This window comes from Hylobates moloch, unplaced genomic scaffold, assembly GCF_009828535.3.
Source record: "Hylobates moloch isolate HMO894 unplaced genomic scaffold, HMol_V3 SCAFFOLD_4, whole genome shotgun sequence".
NCBI classification, from domain to species: domain Eukaryota; kingdom Metazoa; phylum Chordata; class Mammalia; order Primates; family Hylobatidae; genus Hylobates; species Hylobates moloch.
The window spans coordinates 80,363,512-80,377,296 of record NW_026652279.1 but is presented as its reverse complement, the minus strand read 5'-3'; the positions used below and the strand labels follow the sequence as shown (position 1 = coordinate 80,377,296).

The 13,785-nt window shown below is 36.5% G+C and overlaps 1 protein-coding gene across 6 annotated transcripts in view; it reads left to right on the top strand.

The window, feature by feature from the left end:
- ROBO2 (roundabout guidance receptor 2) overlaps nt 1-13,785 on the top strand; it is a 635,780-nt gene that overhangs the window by 55,454 nt on the left and 566,541 nt on the right. For all 6 annotated transcript variants that reach the window (XM_032150412.2, XM_032755092.2, XM_032755094.2 and 3 more), the window contains exon 2: nt 4,208-4,534. In XM_032150412.2, coding sequence (XP_032006303.1) covers nt 4,208-4,534 — 327 coding nt within the window. The remainder of the gene's footprint in view (nt 1-4,207; nt 4,535-13,785) is intronic.

Below are 13,785 nucleotides of genomic sequence, written 5' to 3'. Positions count from 1 at the left end.
TCTATCTTTCTTTTTCTCTATCTATCTGGCTGATGAGACCTTTAAAGTTCACTTTATGTCCTAATTATCTATTGCAGGCCTGATGATTTCATTAGAACCTAAAATTATAAATGAAGAAAATAACGTTAACTGTTGTTAGGAGTGAGCACAAATTGTTACACACCTTTTATCAAACTTGTTCACAGTGCTCTTTTATCAATTTTTTAAAAATTGCTTGAGATATAATTCATATTCCACAAAATTCACCGAAAGTGTACAATGTAATAATCTTTATTACATTCACAGAGTAATGCAACCATCACTATAATTAATTTTAGAATATTTTCATCATCCCTAAAGAAATCCCATCCCCATTGGCAGCACTTGCCCAGACCCCCTTCATTCCCCACTTCCATACCCCAGCCCTAGGCAAGCGTTAATCTACATTCTATGTCCATGGATTTTCCTTCTCTGGACATGTCATATAAATGGAATCGCACAATATGTGGTCCATTGCAACTAGCTTCTTTCACTTACATTTTCAAAGTTCATCTATGTTGTAGCATGTATTATTAATACTTCATTTTTAAGGCTGAATAATATTCCATTATATGGATATGGCACATTTTATTTATCCATTCATCATGGATATTTATGTTGTTGATTCTTTCTTTGTTATCGATTCAGTTGGTAGACATTTGGGTTGTTTCTACTTTTTTGACTATTGTGAATTATACTGCTATGTATATTCATGAGTAAGTTTTGTGTGTATGTATGATTTCATTTTGGGGTGATATATATCTAGGAGTGAAATTGCTGGGTCTACATGTTTGACATTTTGAGGAACTTCCAGATTGTTTTCCAAAGTGACCGTACGATTTAATTCACACTAGCAATGGATGAAGCTTTCAGTTTTTCCAACCCTTGACAATACTTGTTATTTTACATTGCTTTGATTATATACATCCTAGTGGGTGTGAAGTGTATTTCATTGTAGTTTTGATTTGCATTTTTCTAATAGCTAATTATGTTGAGTATCTCTTTATGTGGTTATCGCCTTGTCTAACTTCTTTGTCAAATTTGTCTAACTACTTATTCTAATCCTTTGCCTATTTTAAAATTTGATTATTTATATTTTTGAGTTATGAGTTTTTTATATATTCTAGATATAAATCCATTATTAGGTATATGATTCACAGATTTTTTTTCTGATTCTGTGGGTAGTATTCTTTCAAGCACAAGTACTTAAAAATTTTATAACATCCAGTTTATCTCTTTTTTTCTTTTGTTGTTTGTGCTTTTGGTATCATATCCAAGAAGCCATCACCTAACTCAAAATCATAAAAACTTGCCTCTATAATTTCTTGTAATCATTTCGTAGTTTTTATATTTAGATTGTAGATGTTCTTTGGTGTTTTTATTAAAGCAGGAGTAAAATTACTAGAAGAGTGTCTTGATATGACAGTACTATAATCTTTATGTAACATAGTTTACGTATATTGTAATGATAAATGAGTAAAATTCTTGTGCTCATTGGACATACTGGATTTTAATTTTATTGCTAAATAGCTATTTTTTCACTTTTTCTTTTATAAATCAATTATTTTATATTTTATTTAATAAGTATTAGCATATTTCGGTCTTATTCAGCCCTTTTCCAGGCCTACTGCCTAATAAGTTAGGGCACAAGTTGATATAGTAAATAGCACCCTAGTAGTATGGATGATTTACTTGCTTACTTTTAATAGTAGAACAGTTTTTGCAGTAGGGAGAATGTAGGTGACTGTTAATAGGGAGATTCATGGAGAACAAAGAGGCTATCTAAACAGATGATTGTAACCTACTATATGCCTGTTACATGAAAAGTGACATAAAACTCTTGATGTATTTTAAGATCAGAGTCTACGGCTATGTATCCAGATCTTTACATTGAGAATATGTTTCTGATTTGCAAGCTACTTCTATTCAGCCACTCATATTTAAACACTTTGGGGTCTTTCTTGATTATGAATTTAAAAATTCATTGTTACTTTTGTATTCTGTAAATTCCTCATTGCTTTAAGACCCAGTACTCATGATCTGTAACCTTTATTATTGTGATGTGTACTGTAATTACCTATCTAGATGCTTTGGATCTCTTTAGTTTTTTTTTAAAAGTTCTGACCTGTGAACCGTAATTTGCTTTAGATTTCTAACACTTGTAATGTATACATTCTTTTTTGGTCTCATGTGATTAAAAAAATAGTCAGCAACTTTTAAGAGTTAATCCTCTTCAGAAAGATAAAGTTCATTTAAGACTAAATTAAATTCCTTTTAATACATTAAAATATGTATTTTCAATTAATATTGAGAGTGAACTGAGGTAACATTGACAAGTAAATATTACTGCTATCTGTTGAAGAGAAATGTGCTCATATTAGGTGATTGGTTGGAAAGTCTTATATAACAGCAAACTTTTAAGAAGTGCTTATGTATATAATCATTATGTCCCCATATATGGTGATTCCTCTCAGCATCTCCTTTTTATTTACTTGGAGCAGCTGGTAGAATATTTTCATGAATAATGGTAATTGACACCATATAAATGAAAAATATTTAAAATAACACATTATGCAAAAATTTGATTGTAAAATATCAAAAGATCCTTCTCTTCCTATTTCTTTTCTTTTTCTTTTTTTTTTTTTTTGAGATGGAGTTTTACTCTTGTCACTCAGATTGGAGTGCAGTGGCACGATCTTGGCTCACTGCAACCTCTGCTTCCCGGGTTTTCTCCTGCCTCAGCCTCCCAAGTAGCTGGGATTATAGGCGTCTACCACCATGCCTGGCTAAGGTTTTACATTTTTAATAGATATGAGGTTTCGCCATGTTGGGCAGGCTGGTCTCGAACTCCTAACCTCAGGTGATCCACCCGCCTCGGCCTCCCAAAATGCTGGGATTACGGGTGTGAGCCATGGTGCCCGGCCTCTCTTCCGATTTCTTATGCCGCTTATGGCCCCACTTTTATTGCATTCACAGGGAAGTCACTGGTACGATCTCTCTTTCTTTGTACTGTGTATGATGATATACCAAATTCTGTCAAGCATTTTGATGTGATGTATTTTTCCTTCTTCTTTTCTACCTAAACCATCATTTCCCAAGGTCAGGTTCTTTTTATTTTTCTCTTGAACTATTTAAGTAAATCGCAACTGTCTTCGTGTCTCCATTGCTATCCCTTATTGATAATACAGACTAAAAGTATCTTTGAATTGTACTGACAGTCATGTCACTGCCCCCTTAAAAATCTGTGAGCCTGGTAAAAGAATAGTCACACTCCAGAACATGGTACAAAGCCTTGTCTCAGGCTCCACAACTGCCTTAAACCTTTTCCTGCCGTATCAGCTTCCTTTCTGATTAGGAAATGTACCATGCACGTGACTCTCATTTCCTTGTCCTTTTGCTGATGGTATCTCTTGGCATGATGCTTTTTCTTTTAGTTGTCATTTTTCATTCTTTACAGCTGAATCTAAATGTAATTTTTTTGGGAGGAAGAGATCTCTTATTATGCTTAATTTAGGGTTAACTCTTACTTTTTTTTCTTTCTGCCTATAGTACGTTTCTTGTATACCTCTATGCAGCGTATTGCATTTTAACATACGGATTTGTACTTGAGCTCTTCAGTCAAACACACCTGAGTTCAAAATCCTGCCTCTACTGCTTGCCTCATCTACATTTCTGGGCAACTAACATCATTTCCTAAGCTTTTGCCTCATCTATTAAATGCAGATAATATTTGTAGATAGTTTACAGGTCTCTTTTTGTGTTAGTCTGATAACACGTTGGCAGCACGTTAAATGATATCTATGTGTGTCTTCTAGGTGCTTGCCAACGTGGCTTTCTTCCCCAGTGTATAATAAGCAATCTGAGGACAGGAAACTAGTCTTACTCATCTTAGTACCCATGCTGATCCCAGAAGAACAAGAAAGGCTCTTGTTCTCTTTTACTTTTGCTTGTCGTGATTCATGGAACACATTAAACCTAACTCCTTTGAGTTAACATATTAATTTATTGGTATCGCCCCATTCTACAAAGGAGTTGAGATGACTTATGAGATGCATACACAAAACGAAACATAAAATAATGTTCAATTGGATAATCGAAGAGTTTAATTTTCCCATCAGGAACCTAAGTGAAACCGAAGGTTTAGATAAGGAAACGTTAAAGCTTGTCTTTATTCTGTCATGTTTTGTAGGATCGCGTCTTCGCCAGGAAGACTTTCCCCCGCGGATTGTGGAGCATCCTTCCGATGTCATCGTCTCTAAGGGAGAGCCCACGACTCTAAACTGTAAGGCGGAGGGCCGGCCAACGCCCACCATTGAGTGGTACAAGGATGGGGAGCGAGTGGAGACTGACAAGGACGATCCCCGGTCCCACAGGATGCTTCTGCCCAGCGGATCCTTATTCTTCTTGCGCATCGTGCATGGGCGCAGAAGTAAACCTGATGAAGGAAGCTACGTTTGTGTTGCGAGGAACTATCTTGGTGAAGCAGTGAGTCGAAATGCATCTCTGGAAGTGGCATGTAAGTGAACATAATTAACCTCATATGCACATTTACTTTTATTTATTTCAAATAAGTTTTGATGTGTTCCCGTCGACGCTAAAACCTAAAGAATCAGTCAACACACTGCATAATTTTACTTGGTCTTCTTCAGAGAAGTCTGGTCAAGATAATATCAAGCCAGAGTGTTGCAGCAAATTTGTTTATATGAAATCAAAATGGCCAATATGTTATTATAAGAAAGCAGGCCTGGTGCGGTGACTCAACGGCTGTAGTCCCAGCCCTTTGGGAGGCCGAGGCGGGCGGATCACGAGGTCAGGAGATCGAGACCATCCTGGCTAACATGGTGAAACCCCGTCTCTACTAAAAATACAAAAAATTAGCCGGGCGTGGTGGCGGCACCTGTAGTCCCAGCTACCCGGGAGGCTGAGGCAGGAGAATGGCGGGAACCCGGGAGGCGGAGCTTGCAGTGAGCCGAGATCGCGCCACTGCACTCCAGCCTGGGCGACAGAGCCAGACTCCGTCTCAAAAAAAAAAAAAAAGAAAAAAAGCCAACAATTATGCCTTAAAATTTTTGCACTCTTCAGCTTCCTTGTTGTCATGTACATCTTCAAACATAAGAGAATTGGGAGATTTCAGGATGCTGGAATCTTATGTATATAGCTATATATATTTTCTCCTAAATAATAGCTCATGGGCTCATGTCTTTCTTTTGGTAAACAAAATTGTACTTTTTTTTTTTTTGAGACAGAGTCTCCCACTGTCACCCAGGCTGGAGTGCAATGGCGCGATCTCTGCTCACCCCAACCTCTGCCTCTCGGGCTTAAGTGATTCTCCAGCCTCCCAAGTAGCTGGGATTACAGGCACTGCGCCCAGCTAATTTTTGTATTTTTAGTAGAGACGGGGTTTCACCGTGTTGCCCAGGCTGGTCTTGAACTCCTGACCTCAGGGGATCCACTCGCCTACAGTTTCTTATGCAGCTATTCCAATGAAGTTTTTCGTTCTCAGGCATCTGCTTCTGATTTACAGTTTCTGCTAAGAAACCTGGAACTCATGGATGCTGGAAATGTTTAACTCCAATAGGAAAAGACTAGGAGAATCCTAAGATCCATATTTTTTATTTTTTGTGAAGTGCCTTGAGATATGAGCATTAGGACTTTAGCTAACAATGGGATTTTGTACTGGCCACCAAATAGTTTTATTTTTATAAAATGATACTTCAAAAAGCCCTTAAATTAAATGCAATTTGAAATACACAAAAATTCAAGATGCAAATATCCATACTTGTTCCATTTTTATTTTGAAATATCTAATTTTGGAAACTTTTCAAACATATTGAAATACTTCAATACCAAATTTTATTGATTTTTTCCCCCAACAGACCCTTTTATGGTGAATATGACTGGCATTATTCTCCCATTTTCAAGATAAAGAAAATGATGCCCAAAAAGTTTAGGTGGCCAAGATTCAGACAATAAATTAATGGGGATGCTAGACCAGGTCCTGAATCTTCTAGTTTTTATTTTTAGGGAATTGTGTCATATTTGAAGAAACACTCTAAATGAAATCTGGTCTATTTTAAATATATAAAAATTAAGAAATTTTAATTTTTCATTTAAAAAATTTTATCTACTCAGCAGCAAATAACATGTTTAAATCCTCAACAAAATTTTACTTTTCAAAATTAAAGTATATAAAAATTGACCAGTCATTTTATTGTTTCATCTAAAAGAATTGCTTTCTTTTCTAATTGCATCATTAATAATGAATCAAACTGTTTTAGTGGGAATATTTTAAACCATGATTTTTTGTGTGTGTGTAATGTGACAGTAATTTTTTTTATTTTGAAATAAGTGAGCTTTAAGAAATGCTTGAATTACTCATGACCTAGAGAGGAAAACAAGAAGGCTTGCAAATTGGATTACGGAGTGAATAAAATTCCTTTTTCTAATGCCATGTCAGCAGTTCATTCCATTTGAGGCATCGCAAGGTCAAATAATATTCATTTATATGTTGCTCATCTCTTTCCATTAGCTCATCAGTCTTCTGTCTTTCCTTATGTATTTCATAAAACATATTAATATGGAAATTTGGGTCAAAGCATTGTGATTTTTCAGTACTTATTGGTAACTAATGTGTATTTTTATAAAATGACAGGAACAGCTGTAGAGGAACAACTTCAGATTATGTTAAATTGGCCTTCATATTTTAGAAAACAACGTAAATACTCACTGTGGTACATTCACTTAGTTTATTAACAGAAGGCGGATATCCACTGAAAGAGGTGTTAAGGAATAGCAATGAAGACACATTCCAATGTAGTCTCAAAGAGCTCACATTCTAGTTGGGATGACAAACATGTAAATAAAGAGTTACTATAATAAATTAAATAGACAAACAATAAAGCCTATTATAAAGACAGGTAAAAAATACTATGTAAATCTGGAGGGAAGATATTTAATTCTTCCTAGATAGGTAAGTTTAAGAAATTATTCTAAGAGGAAACATTATTTTAGCTGTGATTTAAGGTCATGTAAGAATGTCCCAGGTGGAAATTGAAGTGAAAGACCATCCTGGTAGAAAGAATGGAAGCTTAAATGAACACTGTGTATTCGGAGAACTGCCAGGTGTCTGGATATGAGGTTGAGAGCAGAGTAAATTGGAAAGGTAAGCATGTGCCGAATCAAAATCTAAGCTACTTTGTTATGAGGAAAGAGAATCTTTGAAAGAGAATTGAAGATTGCACTAAAGGTATGATGATTGAAGTCAGAGAGGCGTTAAGTAGCTGTCAAATAATTCAGAAAAGAGTTGATGCTAGATTCTGAACTGAACATAGTAGTGGGGATTGAAAGGAGGAAACAGCTTGAAACATATTTAGGAATTATAAACTATGTGGCATTATCAATTTGGAGAAGTAGAGGATGATTACTAGATTTGTTTTGTTTTGTTTTTTGGCTAAGTAACTGGGTATATAGTGCTACCATCCACAGAGGTGAAGGGTAGGTACAGGAGGAATAACTCTAGGGAACAGAACAGTATGGTAAACTTTAGCTGTATTGTTTGACATACCAATGAAATAGTAAGCTTAACATATCTCAAGTTGCATTAAAGAAACAGCTTCTGGAGTTGAGGGGAGAGGTCTTTCCGAGATAGGTGTTGAAGCCACGGAAGTATATAGAAGTAGATGTGATTTCCAGGCAGGCTGTGTTCAGGGAGCATTTAATAAGGGCTGAGTCCAATTCCATTGCTTAGAACAGTAATATTTAGTGGTGGTCAAGGCAAGAAATGCTCATGCAAAAGGATCAGGCTCAGGAGAGGCATCAGAGTGATAGAATATGGGCAGTGAAGTGGCAGGAATAATCAAGGAATACTTTAAAAAATACTAAAAGTGGGGCCGGGTGCGATGGTTCACACCTGTAATCCCAGCACTTTGGGAGGCCCGGGTGGGTGGATCACTTGAGGCCAGGAGTTTGAGACCAGCCTGGGCAACATGGTGAAACCCCGACTCTACTAAAAATATAAAACTTAGCCAGGTGTGGTGGCTGGCACCTGTAATCCCAGCTACTCAGGAGGCTGAGGCAGGAGAATCACTTGAACCTGGGAGGCAGAGGTGTCAGTGAGCTGGGATTGTGCCACTGCACTCCAGACTGGGCGACAGAGTGAGACTGTATCTCAAACAAACAAACAAACCACAAGAGTACTAAAAGTGGTTGACACGACGCAAATCCCAAATGATGGTCAAATAAACAGTACCTGTGGGCTCCAGTGATGGGGACAGAGTACAACAGCTGAAGAGTGAGTAGTGGTGGGATGGAAGTAGCACATGCTGCCGGTTCTTCCCTAGAATGCAGCTCTGAATGGAGCATGGAGAATTAGAGCAGGGTACCTCAACCTCTGCGTTACTGACACTTGGGATCAGAAAATTATTTAGTGTGTGTGTGGGGGGGTTGGGGGTGGGTGGGTGGGTTGTGCTGGGCATTGTAAGATGTTTAGACATACCTCTGGCGGTTCACAAGGTGCCCATGGGATCCTCCCTAGCCTTGTTGAGACAAACACTATGTCTCCAGACATTGGAAATACTCCCCAGGAGAGAAAGTCAGTTGAGAACCACTGACCTACATGTAGCTAAGTAGTCAAGAGTGTATTGATATGTGGGACATAAACATGTCACAACTTTTATTATAAAATGATTATTGATAAAAAATAAGGATTTTTTTTACTATTTTTGCTTCACATTAGTTGTCATTTTTAATTTCAAAAATGTTTGGATTGTACTATGATACGAAATGTGGAATTTTATTGATAACCATCTGTCTTGACTGGTTTTTTGGAAGTGAGCCAGTTCTTTACTATACTGCATTCATTTTGATATTTGTTTGTTTTCCTTTAATACATGCTTCAGCTTTATGTTCTGGAACAATACAACAGGGGGAAAAAAATTGAGGACCAATCATTGCAATGAATCACCTTAAATTTGCTTTTATTTTTTTCTTAGTTTGCAAAAAAATTAGCTATCCAGAAAATGTTTTTTGAGTCACTTGACCTCAAAAATAATCTCTAGGCAAAAAATGTTTTTAAATAGTTAGAAAACAGTTGCAGAGTTAATAAGCAAGAGGCCTACGTAAAAGCTAATACGTAGTTTTCCAGTGGGACCACCAAGAGAGCCATGGTGTAGCTGGTGCAGATAAAGTTTCAGTTCTGAACACTGGTGCTCCCTGTTGATGGAGCAGAAGGAGCACAGGGGGTCTTCACAGAGATTGTAGCTGCCTGTGATGCAGCCTGAGTCAGTGGCAGCCTCTAGAGATGGCAGCTGTAGCCCCAGGTGGCAAATATACGACAGCAACTTGATCTATCGACCAGGGTAAGAGGGGGTTCTGGCCTAAATGAAAATTCATGAAAAATTGATGAAGTCCCCAGATTATTTTTTCCATTTCCTTTTCTCAGCACTGTGCCAGTGCAGAGAGTAGAGATTAAATGAGGTGCTGAATGCTTTAGTGGCAAGGAGGTTGTGGTTCAAAGGTCAGGGGTCACATAGAAACCAATCTTTTTTTTTTTTCTTTTTTCTTGCTGCTAAAACAAAACACAAGAAACTTTTCAGATTAGCTGTGATTTACCTTTGCTTTGATAAATAAAATGACTACATGTTCAAAAGTTGGCTTTTGATGCAGTTACGAGAGAACAGATATGATTCATAATTCAAATGTGGAACTGGAAATAGATTGAATTCCATGACTTCAGGATGATTTTTTTTTCTTTTTCTTTTATTTTTTGTCTTTTGTATCAAGACTCATGCTGTATGAAAGTCATTTAGAGAAGGAAAAGGTCTTGCATTATTTATAGGTCACAGATTGTGAGAACAGCAAAGCTGTGGAGCCCTGTCCAAACATAATGCTCCTGTTTGCTTTAAACCAAAATTTAAATTGATGGTTTATCTGTACAAAGAAGAGAGGTTACAGAAGTAGACTGACTTTAGTATGAGAGGGCACAGGTGGCACTGAAAATGAAGACAAGGTAAATACCTTCCTTAATCTCCTCAAGTTAATAAATATGTAAATTTTTGTTTTTTATTTTATTTTGGCTGTAAATGAATCTTATCTAGGCAAAATACCTTTACACATCATAAAGACACAAGATAAATTAAATTGCAAAAAGGCCAATTCATAGAGAGCTTTTTAAAAAACTGCTTAATTGAGATATATTTAACATACCATATCCTTTACTCATTTAATATATGCAAGCAATGTTTTTGGTGTATTCACAGAGTTATGCAATGAACACTATAATCAAAGTTAGAACATTTTCATCAATCCTAAAATAAACTCTATACCCATTAGAACTCAGTTCCCATTCCTGCACCCTCTCACCCCAGCCCTAAGTAAATGCTAATCTACTTTCTATAGCTATATATTTGCCTATTCTGGACATTTCATATGTTGGAATCATACAGTATATTGTCTTGTGTGACTAAAATAGCATCTTTTCCTTAGCATTAATGTTTTCAAGGATCTTGTTTGTTTAGCATGTATCAGTACTTTATTCTTTATTATTGCTCAATAATATTTCATGGCATCAACATACCACTATTTGTTTATCCATTCATCGTATGATAGACATTTGCATTACTCCCACTTTTTATCTGCTATGAACAATGTTGCCATGGAAATTTTTGTACACATTTTTGTGTGCACATACGGTTTCATTTGGGTATTCTCTTAAGTTTATGCCTAAGAGTAGAATTGTCGAGTCATATGGTAACTGTTTAACTTTTTGAGGAATTTATATGTAATTATTATTAAGTATAGATTAAATGATATTTACTGGTGCATTGAAGTAACTGTATCCAACTCCCCTCTCAGTATGAAACACAGTCATAAAACATTTCTACTGTTTAATCAATATTGTTGTATGGCTGTTATGTTAGATTTTCTGTGTTGTGAGTCCATAATTTCAGGTAAGATTCAACTATTTAAAAATATAGAACAATTAACCATATGGAAACAACGGATGGCCACAAAGTTCCTAATAAATCCTTGTGTAACTTCTACTAGACTGTTTCCACTTTGGTCCCAATTAAGTTGGATAATCTTACTGTTTGAGTCTTCACTTCATTTTCTGTTCTGTTTGTATTTGTTCTGAAAGCTGGCAATTTGTCTTCTCAGAAGCTGACATTACCTTTCCTGAGAATAACTGGCAGTACTTTCTTGTTCTCGGGTTACTTTCTCTTCCAAATACACTGAGGTTTTTTCTTTTACTTGTCAGGTTCAGACTAAGAAATTAATGAGCGATTATACTAGAAGTCAGTTAAGTAAGTCTAAGAGTGGGAAAACAAAGAACTATTATTATTCTGTATCTTTCTTAAAACAAAGAAGCATACAAACAAATATATCAACTTAAATGCAAACTTCGTGGCGATGAGTTGGGCTGGAACTAATATTTACAGGTGAGGATCAAAAAGAATGTAGGAGCAACTTTTGTTTTTTGTAATTTTCTCCATTTGCATTTCTATAAATGTCAGGTGAGATTTCAGATATTTTTGGTGGTGATGGTGGGTGGTGGGGGGGAGGGTACTTACACAACTGAAAAACGCTCCCTAGCTCAAGGTACTTCACGGGGTAATGCGAATGTATTATTTTGGCTGTTTTGTGAGTGTGCCTTTTAATTTTGCCATACTCCATCAAATACTTTCAAATGTAGTCTCTCCTTTGATCTTCACAAATGAAGATGTGAAATTGCTACACCTGGGGAACATGTTTGAATTTGTGATATATTTAAGTATGTCTAATGCTGTATTTTGATACGAGGTTTATTTCTGTTGATTGAATTAACTGTATTAAAACTCTCTCTCAACAAATCTCAAGTTGCCATTCACTGACAATTAGCCTGAATTAACTCTGACTCCTGGGAAAGCACATAAATGAAGTGAAGTCATTGTGTCCTCTACTTTTCAAAAGTTTATTCCCATAAACAGTATAATTCTGAGTATGATCCTGAGGTCTGCAGTCATGTAGATCCTATCCATAAAATGACAAGGAAACACATTCATAGTGATACGAAGAGTTAAGGAGACAAAATATGTTGAGGTCCGCTCTGGTTTTCGATCCCAGAAACCCTTTTTATATAAAGTTAAGAAAGATAATTTAGGATTTTAAATTTATTTCTTACTATAATTTTTTTTTTTTTTTTTTTTGAGATAGAGTCTCGCTCAGTCACCCAGACTGGAGTGCAGTGGTGCAATCTCAGTTCACTGCAGCCTCTGCCTCCCAGGTTCAAGTGATTCTCCCACCACGGCCTCCCAAGTAGCTGAGACTACAGGCAGGTGCCACCAAACCTGGCTAATTTTTGTATTTTTAGTAGAGATGGGATTTTGCCATATTGCCCAGGCTGGTCTTGAACTCTTGGCCTCAAGCAATCCTCTCGCATTGGCCTCCCAAAGTGCTGGGATTACAGGTGTGAGCCACTGCGCCCGGCCTCTTACTATAAATTTTTAATTTATTAAATTTCAACTGGTGTGTAGATGCAAGTTGATTTTACTGAAAATGTGTGTAGGTTGACATTATGCTTAGGAAATATAATTTCGTGCAGTAACTCATATGCTTTTCTCCCAGGATTTGTGTTTCGGTGGAATACAGATTTCCAATTTCCCTTCTTTAGATCGAATTTGTTTCTGATAATTATAATATACATCTTTTAATTCTGAAACACCCCCAACAAGGTTTCTATAATTACTTAAGGAAGGTTACACTTCTTTTAAGCATGAGTCAGTATATATGATAAGGCCTTTACAGAAGTATAGAAGTAAAAACAATAGGTGATGTTTTGTTTAACTCTGTAAGTTTTTGCTTTATAGATGTTTCTAACAGTCTATGATTTAGCTGCTAAGGGATGAGGTTCGATAGTATTAAGATATTCTCCCTACTATATACCATTAGAATTGATTTTTCCTCTTAGGAGATTTTCAAAAGCAATTCTCAACCACCCATTTCTGAATTAAAAATACTTATACATTTTTGTCAATTAGATATTCATCCACTTTTTGTCACTGTCTCCCAAAAAATACTCTATGAAAGCATTACTGAGCCCCAGGTTGGGATGTTTCTGTAAACTATTTGAAGTTTTCTAGCATAGTCCTCCTTTGTCTGCTAAGACATAAGTAGTTTAATATCTCTGGATGTCTTAGTCTGTTCAAGCCACTACAAGAAAATACCATACATTGGGTAGCTTTTTAGGACAATAAATTTATTTCTCATAGTTCTGGAGCCTATAAGCCTGAGCTCAGAGAGCCAGCATGGTTGGGTTTTGTGAGGCCCCACCTCCTGGTTCATAGATGGTGTCCTCACAAGGTGAAAAGGCACTAATCCCATTTAGAAGAGCTCTGTCTCATGACCTAATCATAGTCCAAAGGCACCACCTTCAATAACATCACCTTGAGGAATAAGATTTCAACATATGAATTTTGGGGGGATATAAACATTCTGACCACAGCTCTGGCCTTTGGAGAGACTTCAAGCAAGGGTTGTAAGAGAGGCAGGTGTTTGGATGCAATGACAGACAGGGCCTGGAAGCAGCTTAAATTAACACCCGAGTAGAGAAAAGGCTCTTCTTTCTCACCGATATTGGCAGCCCTACACATTTGTCGGTTCCTCATCTGAGGAGTTAACCAACTGCGAATTAAAAATAATTTTTAAAAACTAACAAAAATATACCAACAAGAAATATTACAAATCATGTGGTATAGCATCTGTTTGCATATCATTTACATAGTATTAGGTATT